The sequence below is a fragment of the Alosa alosa genome, chromosome 24, assembly GCF_017589495.1.
Source record: "Alosa alosa isolate M-15738 ecotype Scorff River chromosome 24, AALO_Geno_1.1, whole genome shotgun sequence".
In the NCBI taxonomy this organism is placed as follows: Eukaryota; Metazoa; Chordata; class Actinopteri; order Clupeiformes; family Clupeidae; genus Alosa; species Alosa alosa.
In genome coordinates this window covers 23,528,401-23,553,225 of record NC_063212.1, presented here as the reverse complement: position 1 = coordinate 23,553,225, position 24,825 = coordinate 23,528,401, and the positions used below count along the sequence as shown (strand labels likewise).

At 42.5% G+C, this 24,825-nt stretch overlaps 2 protein-coding genes across 8 annotated transcripts in view; one reads left to right on the top strand and one right to left on the bottom strand.

Annotated features, from left to right (window-relative positions):
* Positions 1-24,825, bottom strand: part of LOC125289319 (macrophage mannose receptor 1-like) — a 578,909-nt gene that overhangs the window by 29,150 nt on the left and 524,934 nt on the right. The gene's annotated exons all lie outside the window — the stretch shown is intronic.
* LOC125289842 (NACHT, LRR and PYD domains-containing protein 12-like) overlaps positions 1-24,825 on the top strand; it is a 53,856-nt gene that overhangs the window by 11,155 nt on the left and 17,876 nt on the right. For 4 of the 7 annotated variants that reach the window (XM_048236915.1, XM_048236914.1, XM_048236909.1 and 1 more), the window contains 12 exons: positions 526-778; positions 1,989-2,085; positions 4,712-4,819; positions 5,417-5,533; positions 6,817-6,886; positions 7,078-7,273; positions 7,434-9,219; positions 9,362-9,535; positions 10,479-10,652; positions 10,978-11,151; positions 15,868-16,041; positions 16,367-16,540. In XM_048236915.1, the coding sequence (XP_048092872.1) occupies positions 2,036-2,085; positions 4,712-4,819; positions 5,417-5,533; positions 6,817-6,886; positions 7,078-7,273; positions 7,434-9,219; positions 9,362-9,535; positions 10,479-10,652; positions 10,978-11,151; positions 15,868-16,041; positions 16,367-16,540 (3,197 nt within the window). In that variant the 5' untranslated portion in view covers positions 526-778; positions 1,989-2,035. Of the gene's footprint in view, positions 1-525; positions 779-1,128; positions 1,158-1,240; positions 1,343-1,988; positions 2,086-4,711; positions 4,820-5,416; positions 5,534-6,816; positions 6,887-7,077; positions 7,274-7,433; positions 9,220-9,361; positions 9,536-10,478; positions 10,653-10,977; positions 11,152-15,867; positions 16,042-16,366; positions 16,541-24,825 lie in introns of those variants that run through there. The other 3 variants (XM_048236910.1, XM_048236913.1, XM_048236912.1) reach the window with 3 other exon arrangements.

Here is a 24,825-nt window from a genome sequence, read left to right as displayed (position 1 = left end):
AAGAATGCAAAATAACAGACTGCACCATGACAACCAACTACATTCCACAGTGAACAGAATCTCATTATAAGAGGTGCTTTTTGGATACACACTAACACACAGAAGGACACTCTGTTCCGATTAGACATTGTACACTCAAGGTTAGATTCAAGGTTCCACACATTTCACTCCAGTGACCACAGCAAATAGATTATTACAGGAGTTACTACACAGAAGCAGCCTCCGAAAGTGGCCCAGCTTGTGGTCCAGACAGAAATCATAGGAAACTCTGAGAAAAGAACATTGCACAAACAACGTAAAAGTGGTAGGTTTGCTGTTTATGTAGTGTGCAAGATAAAAGTGGTGTATGTTCATGTAGCCTACATGTGCAAGTGAATATATGGCAACATTTAATTTGTATTCCAAGCTATTCTTGATTTTAAGCCCAGGGGGCGCTTTATCCATCACTGCAAGTTCTTACCTGGTTATTTACTGACGAGCCAGTAATCAGTGTGAGTGAACATGTGACATCTGCCACACCCACAGAGAGAGAGCAGACCAGTGAGAGAAACAAGAGGGAAGAACAGGGAGACAAAGTCCACCAGCTACATGTTGTTACTTAACCAAGGAGTCCAGTCAACACGCTACTCCGACTCCATTTTGGGAAAGAGAGCAGTCGAGAGATTCTTGTGGGCCGGGGCTGTTCAATTACAAATTCTGATTTTCGAACCAAGAAATGAGACAGATTTTCAAACCAAGGAGTGAAGCTGGGCCATATATGTTCAGCTGGTAAGCACAGGTAATGACACAATTTTATTTTTTACAAGTACTGAAAAACAAGTCATATTTATTCATGTTTCCTTTCTGAATTTGGTTCCTTCAGAGATTGGCTTAAAAAAAAAAAAGTTTTTGATGTCTTGTATCAGATGTGACCCCTTGAGTGTGATTATAAACTGCCATTCAGAGCGCTATAAACACACTCTGGCACTTTGAAACCGTTCATGAATTTGTGTTGATGCAGTACCAGAGTGCCAGTGTGTGTGGAGTACCAGAGAGCTTTGTAATCATCGCAGCAGAATCTTGACAAAGTGTTTCCTTATGTACGGCCTACATAGCCTGTACAGTTTTTTTTTTTTGCATTTGACAAAGACAAATAAGCAGCTCATACATCAACAAAGGTAAACAGCTACTGCCTTAACAATGAACCATCCAACTACAAAAATCTATCCACATTTTGCATTTTGGTGTTTTAAAAATGCAGGCTATTCCAGTCTACTTCAGTTTCCAACTTCAGATCAGGAATAATGTCAAACACAGCAGCCTAGATGTTCATGCACGGTTCATATTCATGTTTTGTTAACTGGTGAGTGTTAAACTACCAAAGGTCACTTTTATTACACTGTCATATCCCGGAGGTCATAAAGCCGATCCCTTTAGGAGTCAGCGGTGGTATAAATCTATAAGAGTGGTATAAACTGTGGAGATAATCTGGGGAACAGCATCCATTTCTGATGTAAATGTAGTGCTTTCTGTGTCCTGTGTCTTGACTCCACTGATAGAAATTAACTCTGTTTGCATTGACAGTTGCAGAGTTATCTGCTGCTGCTGATTTCTATTACACTAATCATGTCCACACTCTTTAATTCATGTGCACTGCAATTCCCAGCTCACTAATGAAGGAAGAATGGAAGACAGATACAAGCATATGCACGCACACACGCACGCACGCAGGCACACACACACACACACAGATTATTGCAGATGTAAATGTAACAGTAGGTGTGAGAAACAGAGGCCTACAGTATATCATACTGGTACATTGTTTCATGAGTCTCTGCTGAGGCATTATTTGATGATGGTCATTTGCAGAACATTACTGTATTCTGTATTCTAAAGCCTTCTGTGAGTTGTTTGTTAGGCTTGTCTCAGAAAAAAAATCAAGTGAGATCAGCAACATTGAGAAATGTTATGTAGTAGATATACACGCTGATTTGATGTGTTCATTGTAGCTTGTCATGACGAGATTTATCTGGATGCAATGAGGAGTGGCTGAAACATGGAGAAACGAGTCAAGATACAACAGGAAGCCAGTCTAAAGGGGCAAAGGTAGGCAACACATGATTTAAGTCACGTTACTTTGCTTATAGTCATCTGTTCTTTGCTATGAAACAAGAAATGCAATAGTTTAAAGATGTTATTATTGTATCATGTGAGTTGAGTTGTTGTGTTTCAACTTCCTTCCTACAACTTACAACTTCCTTTACACAGCCACAGTTTTATTGTGCTTTCAGTGCTTAAGAGATTTAGAGCATGAAGATAAAGTGTTGGAAAACATTAAGGATGTCGCAAGACTATGGGTTATAATTTACGCAACATAGCAACAAATGCTTGTTGCATTAATAAAAGCTAATTTCGCCAGAATTCTTTTCTAATTTAACACCATGCAAGCAAGCAGTGGTGCTTGGGTACAGTGTACAAACTGGAAGTTGGACCAACATTAAACTTAACCTCTGTCATCTATATTTTTACTACGATATTTATCTTAAGACTCAGTAAGGACGATGGAAAATCAGGATCCAGGCTTTTATTATTTTCAATTAGGGGCCAGTGCCCCTCAAGGGAGAGATGCATGTTTGTGTCACCCCGTCATGGGTTTCACCAGTATACTCTTAACTATACAGAAACAAATCTTAACCTTATAAGTTACACACAAAGAGAAGGAGTGACCTCTAGTATGAATATGCAATATAAAGGTGTGGTGTGTGGGGATGTGGTCTCTTGTTGTTGTGTCATCAGGCCTGGTCAGCTTTATTATTATTTAATTCACACCCATCCTTGCTCCCTAGTCTATACAATAGAGTCACACCTGAGGATAAGCCAAAAGGTCCCTAGACAGTGCCTACTGAATTCTAATCATTCAAGGATAAACAATGGATACACTGCATACAGACCAAAGACACGCATTGGGGTACACATGGGTACAAAAATCACAAATGACCATAAGAAGTACACAGTATGTACATTTACAGAAATGATTCTGATTCACAACACTTTCAGAACCACTGATCTAAACCATCGAACACAAACGTTAAACTCTGTCACAAAGTTTGGGAGGATGATTGACAGCCATCACTCAAATGTAAACCCTCCTTACCTGCCCACTACATCACATGCTCTTGAGTTGCAAAGCCTCCCACCTCCTCCCCTTTCTCCTCCATTTTCACTATTAGCTCTATGCTCATATTACCTCTCATCTATAAGGGGTGTCAGTAGACATCACTCACATGTGATCTCTGCTATTGGCATCCCAGGACCACTGCCAGCTACCAAGCCAAACATGCTTATTCTCAGCACTCAATGTCCGATGGGCAAACTAGCGAATGCTTGATTAGCTTTTGACACGTACATGCGTTCATGTATCAGATGCAGGGTAGGAATTTAACGGCGGCCACCGTCGTTGCCTCTTGCGTTGGCCGTGAGGCCCTTTTGAAAATCAGAGGTTTACAGGCCACGGTGGCCTTGGTGCCCCCTTCTTTCAATATTCTGCTTTGCATCCTACTAATAGCGATTTTTATTTAGCCTGTGGCCTGTCAAAATAATCTTAGCATTCACAGCGCAATTAAGTATTTTACGCAGTGGAGAAAGTGACAGCATAAGAAAGAAAGTGCGTCCAAATTCACCCATTCATCTCAGTTGAACTACTCGCGAAGTAGCCTATTCATCACAAGTATCACATGAAAGAGCTTTTTCTCAGCTTTTAAACGATGTTACCCGATCATTGCTGAGTTGAACGGTTCGCGAGAAAAGTAAATAATATAATTCAATTTAATCATACATTCTACTGAAGGTTTTGCGTCCCATGATCTCCCAACCCATTCATCTCGGTGGAATACTTCACGAACCCTTCTTTTAACACACGACAAACCATATAAGAATAAACAGCAGACCTTACCGAACACAAAGGTGTAAAGCAGTAACCTGTACAGTTAGCCGTTCCAGAGTAATCGAGTTTTGAATTTGCAGTACATTTCGACATGCATGGATGTCTCCAAATTTGGGCTTTAAGTTTTACAATGTGTTTAAATTGTTCCACATGATTTCATAACGGGCCAAATACAAAATAAATGTTACAAATATCGCCTAGATATTAGTAAATCAGGACAGCTGACTGAGTTTGTGAAAGTAGCCTTAGCCTAATGATCACAAAATGCTAAGCATGCATCTAGGCTATTTGAGTTTCTTAAAGCTGAGTTGTGGTTAAATTGTTCAATACATGATTTTATAACAGGCCAAATATAAAATAAATGTTATATATAGCCTAGATATCTGCAGATATTAGATGATCAGATGATTTACAGTTCTATGTAATATGTCATGTTTCATGTTTTTGTAATGTTTCATACAGTGATGCAGGTCTACTGCAGTGAATAGGCTAAATAAAACTTTGATCATTTTTATAGCCTACTACTGTATAGTTAACTTTGGCCTTGGTGCCCTGACATGTGGCCTTTGTGCCCCCCACCAAATATGCCCAACTGAAGGCCAAATTCCAAGCCTGATCAGATGTATAGTGTCCAGGGAGTAATGGCTACTACTGTACAACAGACATGTCAATCATGACCATTATCAAACTGCACAATTCATTTCTGTATTATATATTTGTAAAAGATGTTGTGAAACATTTAGGAAATGTCAACTTTATAGAATGAATGTATGTGTTTCTGTACCACAGCTCATTCCATCATGAGAGGCCTCCATCACCTGTGCCCACTTGTGTGTCCATGAAGAGTGACTGGTCAGAGGATCGCATCATATATTTCAAACAGGATGATGGAACAAGGCAAGTCCATAACAATGACTGCTGAACTTGCATAGTCATCTGTTCTTTAATGGGAAACATTACACACAATTGTGTAGAAGATGATATTGTCCTCATGTGGTAGTGAGTCGAGTTGCTTCCTTTACACAGCCACTTTAAATGAACAAGAAACGCTTTTGACGCATACATACATGTGCCAGATTTATAGTGTTCAGGGAATAATGGCTGTTATTATGCAACAGACTAATCTATAATGCGCATCAAACTGCACAATTAATATATGTATTATAATACGTAGGATATTTTACAAAAATATTGTCTTGCTTTTTAATCCATTTAAGCACAGGGGTTAATTGACAAACGTTTCGGCCTGATGGCCTTCGTCAGGCCGAAACGTTTGTCAATTAACCCCTGTGCTTAAATGGATTAAAAAAGCAAGAAAAGATTTTGAGTGCGACCATTTGTTATTTTCTATGAGTTCCCTGGATTACGCAGCCACAAAGAAACAAGAGAACAATCGGGAGAGCGCAGTGTTTGCCAAGAAAAGGACAAAAATATTGTGAAACATTTAGGATATGTCAACTTTATAGGAAGAATGTATGTTTTTCTGTACCACAGCTCATTCCATCATGAGAGGCCTCCATCACCTGTGCCCACTTGTGTGTCCATGAAGAGTGACTGGTCAGAGGATCGCATGATATACTTCAAACAGGATGATGTCACAGATGGAACAAGGCAAGTCCATAACACTGAGTGTGTGTGTGTGTGTGTGTGTGTGTGTGTGTGTGTGTGTGTGTGTGTGTGTGTGTGTGTGTGTGTGTGTGTGACACAAAAGAGGCCTTAACCCTTTCAGACAGTTGTAAACTATGTAACAGTATAACAAACACATTTTTGGGTTGGTTAATCATGGTTATTTTGTCCAAACTTAATTTAGACAGTATTAATATATGCATTGCTGTGTTGTAACTGCAGTTACAATCTTGTATTACAAATACAATATTAAGTGTTTGGTGACATCAATCCATGGCCGACAAGGATAGCTATGTGCAAAAACGCCTGGGGTATATCTTTGAATTTTTTTTTATTCCAGTAGGCCAATTCAGGGAAAAACAATTATCTGCATGTCCAAGACACTGTCATGAACATGGCTGTGTTTTTTTTTATTAAAATGTAGAGTATGTAGAGTAAGATGCCTTTTTTACACAACAAAAAGCAACTGTCCCCATATGTGGATGTCATGCAATATAGGCATCAGACTATCAGTAAGTCGGGTTTGTGCATTGTGCATTTAATGTTCTATTTGTTAAAAATGGTTTGAATTATGATTAAAAATACACCCTAAGTGCATCACCATAAATATTTATGCAATTGACAACTTTACACATGTATATGTTGGGCCTAAATGTGTTGTGTCTTTATCAGTAGTTATTATCTTTATTTTAAATTAGGATTTTTTTGGTTTGTTTAATAATGTTAAATGATATGTATAATTCAGCATCATAAATGTCAGTGGTGGCTTACATATATCCCATTTTACCCTTTTGTTGGTGTCCACATAATGCGGATAGTTAAATATCTTCTAAATAAAACAACATTTTGCTAAGATTTTAAATAGATTCCCAGTTTAGGTCAATTTTATATAGAAAACCAGCCTTTAAAAAAGCTAAGCAATTTATTTCATAGTGCATGCATGAAACACACACAACATCATATCATCACTCAAAACAATACGCTTTGTTTTGCCCTCGAAGATAGGGTTGGTGATAATCAAGAAAGATTCTAATTTGTACTCAACAGGCAAATAAATGGACACCTCTTTCAGTGCTCCATGGGGCTGTGGCAATAATGGCACGTGTTTCTGATTGGGTGCAGTAGTGTTGTGTGTGCAGGTGCACAATCTGTGATTCTGTCTACAGAGCCAGGGCTGTGTGTGAAAACCCAGAAGTGTTTTAATATGCCAGAATGTGACAAATGTAAGATGGCTTAGAAACACTATTCTTTTCATTCTAAATACTCAGAGGCCAAATGGAAGGATGCAAACCAGCCAGTGACCAGATTACCCAGGGGGACCTCAAGCACATATTCCAGGTTTGGTTACAACCATATAATGCTTCACTGATAAACACTGTTTGCAAACATTTGATACTAATGATATTTCCATGATTAATATAACACTGCTTATTCATTCACATTTCTTTACATGTAATTGATTTCAATTGTTGACAATAAACAACTATGGGTATTGTAATGCAAAGTGTAACCAAATACTTGTACACCAGGTGCTCGAGGAGAAGATCATCACCTTTGTTAAGAATGAGCTGAGGAGATTCAGGAATATTGTGAGTCCAGATTACCAAGAAACATTTGAGGGTAAACAGTGGGATGAGAGTGATGCCAGAGAGGGGACTCTCAAGATTGCACTGCACTTCCTGAGGAACATGAAGGAGAAACATATTGCTGACAAACTGCAAGAAAGTAAGAAATGTTCCTTAATTGTTCCTGCAATTGCAATGGTTGTCATCAATAAGCTACATTACATAAACAAAAAAATGCTGAAGTGGATGATGAAATGGAAGTCTTTGCTGTTGGTGGCTTGATGAACATGATTATATTGTTTTATTTTTTTGTGAATTAGATGAAAAGGATGTGGTTTGTCAAACAGAGCTGAAGCGAAATCTCATGAACAAGTACCAGAGTGTGTTTGAAGGCATACCCAAGCAAGGGAGCTGTGCTCTGCTGGAAAAGATCTACACAGAGGTCTACATCACAGAGGGAGGAAGTGGAAAAGTAAATGAGGAGCATGAAGTCAGGCAGATTGAGTCCATATCCAAGAGACCAGCTGGACAGGAGACATCAATCAAATGCAGAGACATCTTCAAGCCCTTACCTGGCCAAGACAAACCAATCAGAAGTGTCATCACAAAGGGAGTAGCTGGCATTGGCAAAACCGTCTCAGTTCAAAAGTACATCCTGGATTGGGCTGAGGGAAAAGAGAACCAGGATGTCCACTTCATATTTCCACTGCCTTTTCGGGAGCTCAACCCCATGAAAGACAAACCGCTCTCTTTTATAAAACTTCTCCACCATTTTTTCTCAGAAATGAAGCAATTAACTTTTCCCACCCAGGGGAAGTACAAAGTGTTGTTCATCTTTGACGGACTTGATGAGTGTCGACTCCAACTAGACTTCCAGAAAAATTCAGTCTTGACTGAAGTGACAGAGGTCACTTCATTGGATATTCTGCTGACAAATCTCATCAAGGGTAATCTGCTTCCCTCTGCTCTGCTTTGGATCACTTCTCGACCCGCAGCAGCCAATCAAATTCCACCTCAGAACGTCGACCGGGTCACAGAAGTACAAGGATTCAGCAACCCTCAAAAGGAGGAGTACTTCAGGAGGAGAATCTGTGATCAGACTCTTGCCAGCAAAGTCTTCGCTCACATCAGATCATCAAAAAGCCTCCACATTATGTGCCACATACCAGTGTTTTGCTGGATTGCTGCTACTGTGCTTGAATTTCTTCTCAAGACTGAAGGACATAAGAAAGTTCCAAAGACTTTGACAGAAATGTACACGTATTTCCTTGTTTTTCAAACCAAGCAGAGGAGTCTGAAGCTTGAAGGAAGTTATGACACAGATCCACAGTGGAACCGGGCTAGTCTCCTTGCTCTTGGAAAGTTGGCCTATGACCAGCTGCAGAGGGGTAACCTGATCTTTTATGAAAACGACCTGAAAGAGAGTGGAATTGATGTCAAAGAGGCAGCAGTACACAGTGGCATTTGCACCCAAATCTTTCGAGAAGAGTCAGGCCTTCATCAGGAAAAGTTGTACTGCTTTGTTCATCTGAGCATCCAGGAGTATCTTGCCGCTTTGTATGTAATGCTGATGTTTATAACTGAAAGGATGGATCTCATGACCCAAAAGCAAGCCACCAGAACGATCATAAGCAGACCAGCACACAAATCCATGGCCACCTTACAGAAAAGTGCTGTGGACAAAGCCTTGGAACATGAAGATGGGCGCTTTGATCTTTTCCTCCGTTTCCTGCTTGGCCTCTCTCTGGAATCCAACCAGAGACTCCTACATGGACTACTGCAAAAAGTACAGGATGAAAGCAGACAGGAAATACCCAGTTACATCAAGACAAAAATCAGAGAGATTCCATCATCAGAAAGAGTTATCAACCTCTTCCACTGTCTGAATGAAATCAATGATCACTCTTTAGTGGAGGAGGTCCAGAGCTTCCTGAGTGCAGGGACACTTTCTGCAGCCAAACTGTCATCCACACAGTGGTCAGCTCTCGTGTTTGTACTTCTGACATCAGAAGAAAAGCTGGATGTGTTTGACTTGAAGAAGTACATCAGGTCTGATGAATGTCTCCTAAGGCTGCTGCCAGTAGTGGAGGAATCCCAAAAGGCTCTGTGAGTAGAATTTCAAAATATGTTTTGACTGAAAATGAGAGTGTAATGACATTGATTAAGAAGCACGACTACACTAATGTAGTTATGGTATCAAAGTTCTTTCCAGAGAGTCTGTTAACCGGTGGAATGTTTTCCCCTTAAGGCTTAACAGCTGTAGGCTCACTGAGAGGAGCTGTGCAGGTCTGGCATCTGTCCTCAACAAAGCATCTTCAAAGCTGAAACATCTGGACCTCAGTGACAACAGTATTGGAGATACTGGGGTCCAACACTTGTGTAGTGGATGGGGTGACCCAAGCTGTGCACTGGAGAAACTTGGGTAAGACATTTTAATATTTCTTAATGATCCAGTCTATGGCTTCATTTGTGAAGTATGATGCATGTGTCCATTGTGTGGGTTGGGGGTGTCTTACCATCGTAGCAGCAGTGATGTTTCACATGGCAGTCTGGTGGGAACATGCAGTGGGATCTTGCCCTTCTGCTCCCTGTCTGTTCTCCCCAAGCTCCCCACAGAACACCTGTGTGCAGAGCCGGCCCAAGCCCTCATGGGGTCCTAATCAAAATTTGATTAAATCAAATCAAAGTGATTTTGGGACTCACCCACAATGATAGCACCATCAATAATATATTGTCAATGCCTGATCATTCTGATCATTCACACCAGTGACCATCCAAGACCACCCCTCCCCCAACACACACACAGACACACACCTCCTTGGACACTTAATATACATTTCAGTATCCCATCATAGGCCTAATCAGTTGTCTGCTTCATTTGTGCAGTCAGTGTAGCTCCCCAGTCAAACTCCCCACCTGCCTACCTCGTGCTAGTGCAGACACACACACACACACACACACACACACACACACACACCACCCATTAACTCCCTGACCTAATAGTAACATCTAAAGGGTTACTATTAGGTCAGGAGGAAAATTATTTTCTCATACTCTCACACACACACACACACACACACACACACACACACACACACCTTTACACACATTATATGTACACACAACATTATCAGGTTGTTTCCAAATTCTGTATTGTAAAATAAATTTCAGGTTTTCAACTCAAACAAAAACTATGGATGTGAAAACACCCTACATCAAATCCTTTTTACTCAATATACTAAACTACAGTATTGCAGGGGGAAATCTACCTAAAAACTTGCTGCCTATAAAACCTTTAGATATACTTGGAAAACTACATATTGTGTGTTTTCTGGTGCATTGACTAAATAATCCTTTCTTTCTAGGCTCTCTGACTGCAGTATCACAGAGAAGGGCTATGCTAGTCTGGCTTCAGCCCTGAGGTTAAATCCCAAATACCTCAGAGAGCTTGACCTCAGAGGAAATGATCCAGGGAAATCTGGAGTCAAACTGCTTTTAGACCTAAAGGACGACCCACAGTGTACACTGACAAATGTCCAGTAAGTATTTTTCTGTGGACAGTCTGTTGCAGTTGGCTTCTTGTTGGGATGGAAACTCCTTCTATAGAGATTCAGTTAGGCTTTATTGACCAGACATGAACATAATATTCATAAAAAGATTCAAAAACGTTGGCAAGTCAGGCAAACAAGCATAAATAAAATGACTTTTTTATCAGGGGAAAGGACACATTGCTACCCATTTTTGTTTGTGATTATTTTACCTGCTTGGCCTGATGCTGCAGTTCTTACCGATTCAATTTTCTCTGCAGGGACTTAACTTATGTCAGGTGAGATAAAAGGTTTGTTGTCCTCCTTACTTGTGCAGGTTCCTGAAAAGTAGTGCTGCTGAGGAAGCCTGTGCTGCTGTGGCTTCAGCTGTGGGTTCAAACCCCTTACTCATGACTGAGCTGGATCTGAGTGGGCGCATACCAGGAGCCTTGGGAGTGACTCAGCTGTGTGCTTTACTGCAGGATCCCCACTGCACACTGCACACATTACGGTTAGTGGATGTTGTTGCTTTCACTTTAAATAAAGGAGTGCACACATACACAGATTATCAGAAGAACGACTTCTGATAATCTACGACGAGTAGCCACACACTGTGGCAGGCTCGGACTGGTAATCTGTACAACCGGGCAAATGCCCGGTGGGCCTGTCCACATGTGGGCCGGTGAGCTCCGGGATTTAAAAAAAAAAATTATTTAGCCTATTTGCAGCCCGTCATGTAGACCTACAGTGGGTCCCCGTTAAGTTTGGACAGGTTCCTTCATGAATCACGCACCCCATTTTCTCAGCAGAAATGGCACAAACTGCAGTTGACACAAACAACCACAAGGTGTCACTTGGGTGCCACTACTATTTTTGATGCGACTGACTTACTGCTTCCATGACGCAGCGGGGGCACGGGAACTTAAATTGATCACGGTAGTTTAAGGTTACACTTGACAAAACATTCTAATATGAAAATGTAGATGCAATTGTTGTAAAATGGTGCAGCTCCTTTAACCCTCTAGGCGCCACTGTCGAGTTTACTCGACAAGATGCGGTACTGAATAAAACGGCCGATTTAGTCAAATAGGGTGTCATATTTCGTTCGACATCCACTCCACTAGGTGGCAGACATGTCATACGTCATCCCCGAGTCCAAAAAGGTCATGGTTTAAACAAAACTTTTTGAGCTACAGCGCATTGAATCAGTGCGTGCAATACCGAGCTAGTGTAAATGCGTGTGAGCCACTTAGTCAGAGCGATATTGTCAACGCAGTGAGTATTTGCATTAGATTATCGCCTAATGGCATGAAAAAAAGTTTACCTGAAATGAAGTGTTGGGTCTTCTATTCAAGGACCCTGATTCTGAAGGGGAATATCTGCCTTCAGGAAATGACGGTGATTCGCTTAGTGAGGCTTCAGATGCGCCCCTGCCTTCAATGATGCAGCTGGACAAAGTGAGAGTTTACTCCATAGTTTAGCTTACACCAAGCACAAACGTTGAATCGCTTTGCCCAATGTCACTGGTGGGAATAATGTTTCACGGGTTCGGAGTGTTCATCGGGAAGTTAGCAGGGTGTTAGTGGTGTGGCTTAACAAGGCTGGAGGTAGCCTAATAGCTTAGCTTCTGTCTTTTGCCTCTCCACAATCGCGGCGACAGTAACGCAGTGGAGCCTTTGTCTAATGCGACTGGGTATGTTAGACGAGGTCGAAGTGCTCATAGGAGAGTTAGGGGAAACGAGTGGCAGTGTGGGGAGTCGCAATGAGAATGACAGTAGGCCTAGTCCGAAGCTGCGCAAATTCTCTCCACTGGCGCCAAGGGGCAGATCTGGCCATGCTGCTCGATGGTGGAGGTGGTGACACGCTCTCTCCCTCTCCCACACACACACACACACACACATTAGGTCATGCATAGTCTATCACAAGATGATGGGAATGCCGGCCCTGTATGGATAGGGATAGGGAGTCATTATCTCTACAGCAAAAGGCCTGCTACATAAAAAAAAAAAATTTCAGCCATTTATTAGTAATGATTTACACTGTTGATTTGCTATCTATTTTCCTGATCATTTAGGACATACACTATGTGTTCCTTTTTGTGTGTTCATGTCCTTGTGATGTGTGTGTCTTTGTCAGCTAAGAAAAAAACATCAACAAAAACAACAAAAAGAAAAAAAATACTAATAGGCTATACAATTGAATTTCCCCTCTTAAAGGCAAGCTGGTGTAGCTTATTAGACTAGGCTACTATTAAAATACACCGACGGTAGCCTTGGCTATGTGTAAAGTAAGCTATCGCATGATTTCATGCACGTAAGTGAAAAGGGCCTTGCATCTGTCAAGTTCGCACAGGGCCTCGTGATCCCTGCGACGGCCCTGCAGCTCCTCCTAAGACGGGCGAGGAAAAAAGTTAAAATACGCCGATAAACCCGGGAAAAGTTGACAGGTTTGTTTCGTCCCGTGATTATTTGTGAAATTGTGTAAACGACAGCCTTTTCAAGGCATTTCAAGGAAGGAGTCGTAGCATGCAAGCTCCCAAATTGACCCAGTAGCCTAAGGCATCAATAAATTGTTGGGACTGGGAGGGTCATGCTTTTTTCTCAATCACTTTGGAGGGTCATAGAAAAAAAATTTTGCTGGCGAGGGAGGGTCACGCCTTTTTTTGACTAACGCTCCCAAAACTCCTCCGGTAGCCCCTTAATTAAATAAATAACGAACAGTCCCTAATTGATTAATAGCCTAGGCCTACAGTACACCAGCAATTGTTGAACATTGAACTGTACAGGACATTGACAGTAGCCCAGCCTAACAAGCAAATGTTGCAAAATACATCAAAAGACGCAATTAATCAGAAATAAATAATGTAATCTGCATCGCTTTATTTAACAAACTAGTGGCAGTGTGGGGAGTCGCAATGAGAATGACAGTAGGCCTAGTCCGAGCTGCGCAAATTCTCTCCACTCGGCGCGCGCGAGGCAGATCTGGCCATGCTGCTCGCATGGTGGAGGTGGTGACACGCTCTCTCCCTCTCCCACACACACACACACACACATTAGGTCATGCATAGTCTATCACAAGATGATGGGAATGCCGGCCCTGTATGGATAGGGATAGGGAGTCATTATCTCTACAGCAAAAGGCCTGCATAAAAAAAAAAAAAAAAATGTCAGCCATTTATTAGTAATGATTTACACTGTTGATTTGCTATCTATTTCCCTGATCATTTAGGACATACACTATGTGTTCCTTTTTGTGTGTTCATGTCCTTGTGATGTGTGTGTCTTTGTCAGCTAAGAAAAAAAAAAATCATCAAAAAAACAACAAAAGAAAAAAAAAATACTAAACGACAGCCTTTTTTCAAGGCATTTCAAGGAAGGAGTCGAGTATGCAAGCTCCCAAATTGACCCAGTAGCCTAAGGCATCAATAAATTGTTGGGACTGGGGAGGGTCATGCGTTTTTCTCAATCACTTTGGAGGGTCATAGAAAAAAATTCTTGCTGGCGAGGGAGGGTCACGTTTTTTTTGACTAACGCCCCAAAAAACTCCTCCGTAGCCCCCAATTAAATAAATAACGAACAGTCCCTAATTGATTAATAGCCTAGGCCTACAGTACACCAGCAATTGTTGAACATTGAACTGTACAGGACATTGACAGTAGCCCAGCCTAACAAGCAAATGTTGCAAAATACATCAAAAGACGCAATTAATCAGAAATAAATAATGTAATCTGCATCGCTTTATTTAACAAACTAGTGGCAGTGTGGGGAGTCGCAATGAGAATGACAGTAGGCCTAGTCCGAAGCTGCGAAATTCTCTCTCCACTTTCGGGCGCCAGGTAGATCTGGCCATGCTGCTCGCATGGTGGAGGTGGTGACACGCTCTCCCCTCTCCCACACACACACACACACATTAGGTCATGCATAGTCTATCACAAGATGATGGGAATGCCGCCCTGTATGGATAGGGATAGGAGTCATTATCTCTACAGCAAAAGGCCTGCTACATAAAAAAAAAAAAAAATCAGCCATTTATTAGTAATGATTTACACTGTTGATTTGCTATCTATTTCCCTGATCATTTAGGACATACACTATGTGTTCCTTTTGTGTGTTCATGTCCTTGTGATGTGTGTGTCTTTGTCAGCTAAGAAAAAAAACATCAACAAAAAACAAAAAAAGAAAAAAAATACTAACATTGTCTCTTGTCTTGTCTCCGCCATCTCACTCCTGATCTGTGCATTGCCGTGGCAAATGAGCTTTTGAACTAAACAGGTCTTGTCTACTTGTGTTTGTGTGTCATCTGAATAATCTATATGTGCCCCATACATGGAATCAGAGTGCCTACTGTATGTAGTAAATGGAAAATCTCTACAGCAAAAAGGCCAGTCTACCGCTACATGCATTTGGTTTGTTTCGGCCATTTATTAGTAATGATTTACACAGTTTGTTCACTACTTACTATTTACCTGAGCATTCAGTATTGTGCAATATAGCATACAGAAGGTGAGGGACATTTTGGGGGGAAAGAAGTGGTGCATTTTATCATTCAAACATGCGACTTTTCATGAAAATTCTATAATCCAAGATGGCCGCCACCATATGACGTCATAATATGCAAATTAGATATAAACATTTAATCTCTACATAAACTTTGGGTCATCCTTAATATTTCTCTAATTTACAGAAAGTCTCTATCTCTTATCACTTTTAAGATATAGCCTTTTGAAATGAAGATGTCAAAATTGACAAAACTTCATTTGTGCAGTCAGTGTAGCTCCCCAGTCAAACTCCCCACCTGCCTACCTCGTGCTAGTGCTGACACACACACACACACACACACACACACACTACACCCATTAACTCCCTGACCTAATAGTAACATCTAAAGGGTTACTATTAGGTCAGGAGGAAAATTATTTTCTCATACTCTCACACACACACACACACACACACACACACACCTTTACACACATTATATGTACACACAACATTATCAGGCTGTTTCCAAATTCTGTATTGTAAAATAAACTTCAGGTTTTCAACTCAAACAAAAACTATGGATGTGAAAACACCCTACATCAAATCCTTTTTACTCAATATACTAAACTACAGTATTGCAGGGGGAAATCTACCTAAAAACTTGCTGCCTATAAAACCTTTAGATATACTTGGAAAACTACATATTGTGTGTTTTCTGGTGCATTGACTAAATAATCCTTTCTTTCTAGGCTCTCTGACTGCAGTATCACAGAGAAGGGCTATGCTAGTCTGGCTTCAGCCCTGAGGTTAAATCCCAAATACCTCAGAGAGCTTGACCTCAGAGGAAATGATCCAGGGAAATCTGGAGTCAAACTGCTTTTAGACCTAAAGGACGACCCACAGTGTACACTGACAAATGTCCAGTAAGTATTTTTCTGTGGACAGTCTGTTGCAGTTGGCTTCTTGTTGGGATGGAAACTCCTTCTATAGAGATTCAGTTAGGCTTTATTGACCAGACATGAACATAATATTCATAAAAAGATTTAAAAATGTTGGCAAGTCAGGCAAACAAGCATAAATAAAATGACTTTTTTATCAGGGGAAAGGACACATTGCTACCCATTTTTGTTTGTGATTATTTTACCTGCTTGGCCTGATGCTGCAGTTCTTACCATTCAATTTTTCTCTGCAGGGACTTAACTTATGTCAGGTGAGATAAAAGGTTTGTTGTCCTCCTTACTTGTGCAGGTTCCTGAAAAGTAGTGCTGCTGAGGAAGCCTGTGCTGCTGTGGCTTCAGCTGTGGGTTCAAACCCCTTACTCATGACTAAGCTGGATCTGAGTGGGCGCATACCAGGAGCCTTGGGAGTGACTCAGCTGTGTGCTTTACTGCAGGATCCCCACTGCACACTGCACACATTACGGTTAGTGGATGTTGTTGCTTTCACTTTAAATAAAGGAGTGCACACATACACAGATTATCAGAAGAACGACTTCTGATAATCTACGACGAGTAGCCACACACTGTGGCAGGCTCGAACTGGTAATCTGTACAACCGGGCAAATGCCCGGTGGGCCTGTCCACATGTGGGCCGGTGAGCTCCGGGATTTAAAAAAAAAAAAATATTTATTGGGCCTATTTGCAGCCCGTCATGTAGACCTACAGTGGGTCCCCGTTAAGTTTGGACAGGTTCCTTCATGAATCACGCACCCCATTTTCTCAGCAGAAATGGCACAAACTGCAGTTGACACAAACAACCACAAGGTGTCACTTGGGTGCCACTACTATTTTTGATGCGACTGACTTACTGCTTCCATGACGCAGCGGGGGCACGGGAACTTAAATTGATCACGGTAGTTTAAGCTTACACTTGACAAAACATTCTAATATGAAAATGTAGATGCAATTGTTGTAAAATGGTGCAGCTCCTTTAACCCTCTAGGCGCCACTGTCGAGTTTACTCGACAAGATGCTGTACTGAATAAAACGGCCGATTTAGTCAAATAGGGTGTCATATTTCGTTCGACATCCACTCCACTAGGTGGCAGACATGTCATACGTCATCCCCGAGTCCGAAAAAGGTCATGGTTTAAACAAAACTTTTGAGCTACAGCGCATTGAATCAGTGCGTGCAATACCGGAGCTAGTGTGCGTGTGAGCCACTTAGTCAGAGCGATATTGTCAACGCTATCGGCATTTGCATTAGATTATCGCCTAATGGCATGAAAAAAAGTTTACCTGAAATGAAGTGTTGGGTCTTCTATTCAAGGACCCTGATTCTGAAGGGGAATATCTGCCTTCAGGAAATGACGGTGATTCGTTTAGTGAGGCTTCAGATGCGTCCCTGCCTTCAATGATGCTGCTGGACAAAGTGAGAGTTTACTCCATAGTTTAGCTTACACCAAGCACAAACGTTGAATCGTTTGCCCAATGTCACTGGTGGGAATAATGTTTCACGGGTTCGAAGTGTTCATCGGGAAGTTAGCAGGGTGTTAGTGGTGTGGCGAACAAGGCTAGAGGTAGCCTAATAGCGCTAGCTTCTGTCTTTTGCCTCTCCACAATCGCGGCGACAGTAACGTGGTGGAGCCTTTGTCTAATGCGACTGGGTATGTTAGACGAGGTCGAAGTGCTCATAGGAGAGTTAGGGGGAAACGTAGTGGCAGTGTGGGGAGTCGCAATGAGAATGACAGTAGGCCTAGTCCGAGCTGCGCGCGTGTGTGTGACCCTTGGAGCACACACACAGCTCTGGGAGCCCAAACACACCCCAATGAGGCCCGACACAGCACACACACACCATGGGAGCACACACACCCCATGGGAGCACACACACACCCTGGGAGCACACACACACACTGGGAGCACCTGAGAGGCCTGTTGAAGGCCCAACACAGTTCACACACACACTGGGAGCACACACACAGCAGTTTAAGGCCCATATCACTGTAAAAAATAACTGACCCTATTTATACAAAAAAATTGTGGCAGCAATTTTCACTTACTTTTTTTAGGTAAATCTTTACCTTCGATTACACAGATTTTCCAAATGTCCTTTACTATAATATATTATGTAAAGCTTATGAAGACTTCACAATTTTTACATACTTTTTTTAGGTAAATGTTTACCTTTGATTGCACAGATTGTCCAAGTATCTTTTACTATAATATATTACTTAAAGCTTACTAGGATTTTTTACATATATTTTTCTAGCCTTCTGAATGTAAATGAATCCCTAAAAATGATGTCTTCTACTCATCTTTCCTGTTCTCAAACCTAACATGCTTTGAATTTTTTCAACGTTAATTTATATAACACATTTCAATAGTGTAATAATGACACCATCCAATTTACATAACAACTGGTTTTATTAACCAAGTAAGTACCAAAGTACACCCACAACTGGGAAAGTTACACATTTATATTAAAGAGTCTCAAGTTTAAAAAAAAAAAAAAAAATACAAATATTTTTTAAATTAAAAGGTTAACCATTCTCCATACCATAAAGCCATAAAGTAAAACTTGCTTACAATGGTAATTCTATTCAAGTAAGAGAGACTGAAAAAAAAGCTCAGTGCTTGTGCAACACCATGAACTGAAAGAAGTCTCAGTTAATCAGACAACAACTGCAGTGCGTTGGGAGAGAGAAAGGAAGAACACACAGGCTACTACTGGCCAATCCTCTCCAATTCATTAGAATTGGACTCTGGGCGTTTGGGAACAGCTGAGGGAGGAGGCTACTTGAAACTGCGAGTTTCGGTCGGTGTGAGAGAGCGGACTTTCAGTTGAGAGTAATTAACACCCTTTTGAACAATCTAAGCTGTGCTAACGACAGAGGGCGGTCTGCGCTGATTCATCATTAGTGAGATGCGAGGACAGCTGCATGCGATTCCTGTCAGCATAGCGATAGAGGCTGTTGCTGAAGCGTCAGCATAAGCGTCAGCCCTCGTTTCAGCCGTCCTCATTTAAGACGGACACGGTCAAGATGAGCAAGTTTACCTGTGCAAGTTCACCGAGCACAGGCGCCGACAAAGGCAAAAAATGTGCCATTCCACCATATCTGTTATCACCGGCCATCGCAGAAAACGGCATCATGCCAAAAGGAGCAGAAATCTGCTTAACCTCCAGCAACTTAAACGGTCCTCACCTACAGAAACCTCCTTCTCCATGGGCTTAAGGAACTGCCAATCTGCAGTCAACAAAACCAACTTCATAGCTGGCTATGCCAACCACCTTTCGTTAGAACTCCTTGCTCTGACTGAGACTTGGATCAAACCAGAGAACACTGCCACCCCGGCTGCACTCTCCACTAACCTTACCCTCTCCCACACCCCTCGCCCATCTGGACGAGGAGGTGGGATAGGCCTGCTCATCTCCAACAAATGGAAATTCACACCGCTACTGCCTTCAAACAAATATGTCTCATTCGAATTCCATGCCATCACAGTGATTGACCCAGCAAAACTCTACGTGCTGGTCATCTACCGCCCTCCAGGCCAACTAGGGGACTTTATGGACGAACTTGACACTCTGCTGTCCTCCATCCCTGAGCATGACTGTCCGCTTCTCGTCCTCGGCGATATGAACATCCACTTAGATGCCCCTGGCTCAGCGGACTTTTTGGCCCTGATCCACTCTTTTGACCTCAAACTGGTTCAAAGCCCACCTACTCACAAAGCTGGCAAAGAGCTTGACTTAATCCTCACTCGGAACTGCAGCACAGACACCCTCATGGTGATGCCTCTCCATCTCTCTGACCACTTCTTCATCCAGTTCAACGTCAGCCTGACAGAACAGCCTCCGGCTCCTCCGCTGCAACATCCGGAACCTGTCTCCAACCCACTTTTCCTCGGTGGTTGCCTCCGCTCTACCTCCACTGAACACCTTCTCCTCTCTGGAGGTTAATGAGGCCACAGACTCGCTCTGCTCGACACTGAGCTTGTGTCTAGACGAGCTGTGCCCTCTAACCACAAGGCCAGCTCGATCAAAACACTCTCATCCATGGCTAAATGATACCCTCTGATCGCAGCGCACCAAACTCAGAGCCGTGGAGAGGAAATGGCACAAATCCAAACTAACTGATGACCTCAAAAACTACCAGACACTCCTGACCTCCTTCTCAGCCAGCATCACTGCTGCTAAGACGGCCTTCTACAATGACAAAATCAACAGCGCTACAGACACTTGAAAACTTTTCAACCTTCAAATCGCTACTCAACCCGCAGCTGCCTCCTCCTCCATCCAGCCTTACTGCGGATACCCTTGCCTCATTTTTTACAAACAAAGTGGCGGCAATCAGCAGTCAATTCTCTACATGCCCACACAACGCATCAGACTCAGATACCGCACTCCTACAACCTCCAGGGGCTGCTGGAACATCTTTTTCAGCATTCGCGCCTCTCTCCGAAAGTGAAGTATCTTGGGACAGATTATCCGTTCACATGGCTTCTCATACCACTGCTAGGAAGACGACACACAGCTCTATCTGTCCTTTCCACCTGATGACCCTTCGGTTTCAGCACGGATCTCGGATTGCCTCTCAGACATAGCTACATGGATGAAGTATCTAGACTCCTGACATGCAGCCGTCCTACCACATGCTCGCTGGACCCTATACCTACGAGCCTACTTCAGTCCATCAGCCCGACCATCGCTCCAGCTATCACACATGTGATCAATGCCTCGCTAACCTCTGGCACATTTCCAACAGCGTTCAAAATGGCCCGGTAACACCGTTACTTTAAGAAAGCTTCTCTCAACCCTGCTCAAGTCGAGAACTACCGCCCTGTCTCACTCCTGCCTTTCCTATCCAAAGGCATTGAACGAGCAGTCTCCAAACAGGTCTCTGACTTCCTTTCACAGAACAACCTTCTGGATCCAAATCAGTCTGGGTTCAAAAGTGGCCACTCTACCGAAACGGCTCTGCTGTCTGTAACAGAAGCCTTAAAAGAAGCCAGGGCGACCGCTCGGTCATCAGTACTCATTCTGCTTGAGTTATCGGCTGCCTTTGACATGGTTAGTCACCGCATCCTTCTCTCTATACTCGCTAACATGGGAATCTCCGGTTTTGCTCTCTCCTGGTTTAAATCCTACCTCACAGGACGCTCGTTTAACGTATCATGGCTTGGTCAGCTATCTGCACCTCACCATCTCACCACAGGGGTCCCCCAGGGCTCAGTGCTGGGCCCCCTTCTCTTTGCTATCTACACCACCTCCTTGGGACAGATTATCCGTTCGCATGGCTTCTCATACCACTGCTATGCAGACGACACACAGCTCTATCTGTCCTTTCCACCTGATGACCCCTTGGTTTCAGCACGGATCTCGAATTGCCTCTCAGACATAGCTACATGGATGAAGGCACACCACCTCCAGCTGAACCTCTCAAAGACTGAACTGCTGGTCCTCCCAGCTAAACTTACCATACACCACGACATCAACATCAAATTTGACTCCCTGTCTGTTTCACCTACCAGGACTGCAAGAAATCTAGGAGTTGTTCTCGACAACCAACTAACCTTCTCAGATCATGTTGCCTCAGTCGCCCGGTCATGCAGTTTCGCACTCTACAACATAAGGAAAATCAGGACTTACTTGACTCAAGATGCTACTCAACTTCTGGTTCAGGCAATAGTGATCTCACGACTCGACTACTGCAACGCCCTCTTGACAGGTCTCCTAGCCTGCGCAGTGAAACCCCTTCAGATTATTCAGAACGCGGCGGCACGCCTGGTCTACAACCAACCCAAAAGGGCACGTTACCCCGCTGCTCATCCAGCTACACTGGCTACCTATGGCGGCCCTCATCAAATTCAAGGTTCTAACGCTTGCCTACAAAGTAGTCTCCGGTTCTGCTCCCACCTACTTGAATGCCCTCATACAGACATACGCTACCTCCAGACTGCTGCACTCCTCAGACGAACGACGTCTAGCTCTACCACCGGTACGCTCAAGCCAATCCAAACTTTTCTCATCTGTTGTTCCTCGTTGGTGGAACACACTGCCAGTTCCTACAAGGGCAGGGACATCCTTCTCCATTTTCAAAAAACTCCTGAAGACCCAGCTCTTCAGAGAACATCTCCTCTCATAGCACCACTTACAAAAAGTCTTGCTGATACCAGGACTTACCAGCCGTCTTGAACTGACACTCAACTGTTAAAAACATCACTCACTGATGCACTTATTCTTACTGTACTCTACCGTTTTTTAAATTGTCCTAAAATTGTTGAGAATTGCTTTAAAACTTAAAGGAGAATTCCGGTGTGATATTGACCTAAAGTGTATTGAAACATGATACTGAGTGTGAACGTATGTCTCATAGCCCATCTCGGCTTGTCCCCTGCACTCCAAAATCTGGCGCTAGTTAGCCGATGCTACCAACAGCTTTTTCAATAGTGGTGCTTCGGCATCGGGCTAGCCATGCAAATAAATCACTGTTTTACACCCATTTACGAGGCTCAATGTATCTCCACACTTCATTGGTAGACTTCCGAGGGCCCTGACATTTAAAACGAGACATTGAGAACTTTGAAAAAGCACTGGTAGTTTACTTACAAGACGATTTATACAGACAGTATCTTCACGAAGTTTAGCGTTTGCAGCCATCTTGAATTTAGTCACGATAAGTCGAGCAACGAGTAAGAATGAACAGCTATGATAAGGGATCAGATTCCAAAAATAATTCAGTCGAAATGCATGGATTCCAGTTGCTGCTACTGGAAGAAACTGGAATCCATGCATTTCCACTGAATTATTTTTGGAATCTGATTACATTTGCTGCCAGGGCTAGTCTAGCAGCTCTCCGTTGGCTTGTGAGCTCCAGAAATCGAAACTCAATCAGGCCAATGAAATCGTGTATAGAGTCATTAGGTGGGCTTAACATAATGATTGATGGCAGAGTTGCAACGGTTTGGCTTAAATTCCCTGCTACTGGAAAACAAATAAGATGGATGTTGCTGTTGGCGAACAGTGTGACACGAGTTAAGCTTTTATTAAGTTGGCAAACGTTTGAACTAGCCAACTAGCTCCGCTGGTGGGAAACGATGGGACTCATAGCTGCCGCTGTCCTATTAGCGTGCAGAGGGAATTTGAAAGACAACTGATTATCCCGCCCCTTGGACTGAGCACTGCGAACGGTGAGTGCCCAGACCCTACATTTTAATGTGGGTCTGGCTCGTCAGGCTAATATTCTTTATCTTTTACAGTCCTAATTGCTTAGTTGTGTCTTTTATATACTTTTAATGACTTTTTCTGCTGTTATTGAATGTGTGTGTGTGTTGTCTGTATGCTACTGTGACCTTGAATTTACCCTAGGGATCAATAAAGTATATCTATCTATCTATCTATCTATCTAGGATCCCCATATGAGGGGAACTGTGTGCTGTACTCAGGATCCCCATATGAGGGGAACTGTTTACTGCAGGATCCCCATATGAGGGGAACTGTTTACTGCAGGATCCCCATATGAGGGGAACTGTGTGCTTTACTGCAGGATCCCCATATGAGGGGAACTGTGTATGAGGGGAACTGTGTGCTTTACTACAGGATCCCCATATGAGGGGAACTGTGTGCTTTACTGCAGGATCCCCATATGACTTTACTGCAGGATCCCCATATGCTGCGCAGGTGTTGGAAGTTTTTGGAAAGTTAATTGAATGTTAAACATTAAACAAACGCAATATAAAATAGTACTTCATCACTATGAGTTCGTCACCGGTCATGAAGCAGCTGTCCGCGCACTCCAACATACAACAATGTTACCGGGAGGACAGTACAGCTGACAGGGGTGTAGGACTAAATCCTGGCCTCTATGCATAAGCAGTCCTGATGCCCCCCCAGGACCCATCATAGGGTTCATAGGGTAGTAACTATTAAGTGCTCTGCAGCATTGCCCTGACTACTTCCCATTTCCACTTATGTCCTCTATTCATCCTTCTCACTGTGTTCAGAGCAGCCTTCATATTACCTGCTCTCTTCACTTCCATCACTTTGATCATCCTGATCAAATCTCCTCTATCTACAAGGACAGACCCCTGTACAAGCATGAAGCATATGATTGATATTAGCCTCTTATCCTAGTTATAGCCTAACATAACAAACACACTGTGGTGTTAGTGTTGCTAAACACCTTTCAGTCAAAATTGCTTAGCATGGTTTGCTTTAATTTTGAACTCTTATAAGATCACCATGTCTCAAATCCACAGTATGAACAGAGGATGATGAGGGGTCCATTGCTGCTCTGTGACAGTTTCTGAAACTGAGGGCCATGTGTTTCACAATGTTTAGATGTGCTACTACGTAAATCTGGTATAGTTATAATGTTATATTATGGAATCAAAATGGACTCATACATTTTGTACGTGTGTATCACGTTTTGAAACTGTAGAAAGTATTTGTAACCAAAAAAAAAATTGTACAAGCAATTGTCAAATAGTGCATACAAATATGCAGTTCACTTACAAATCCATTCTATGGATATGGAACAGTTTTACAGATACAAATCATCCTACAGTTACCAATATTTTACCATTACAATAGTCTACAGTTACACATCAATGCTCTACAATGCTCATCAATGCTCTACGCAAAAAACTGTAGTAATACTCCTAGTAATATTTTCTGCATGTACAGACATTTGTGACACCTTGAGTCTCTCATACAGTATATTGTATCTTTGTGTGTGTTAGGGTTTGTAACTGTAAAACTGATTTGTG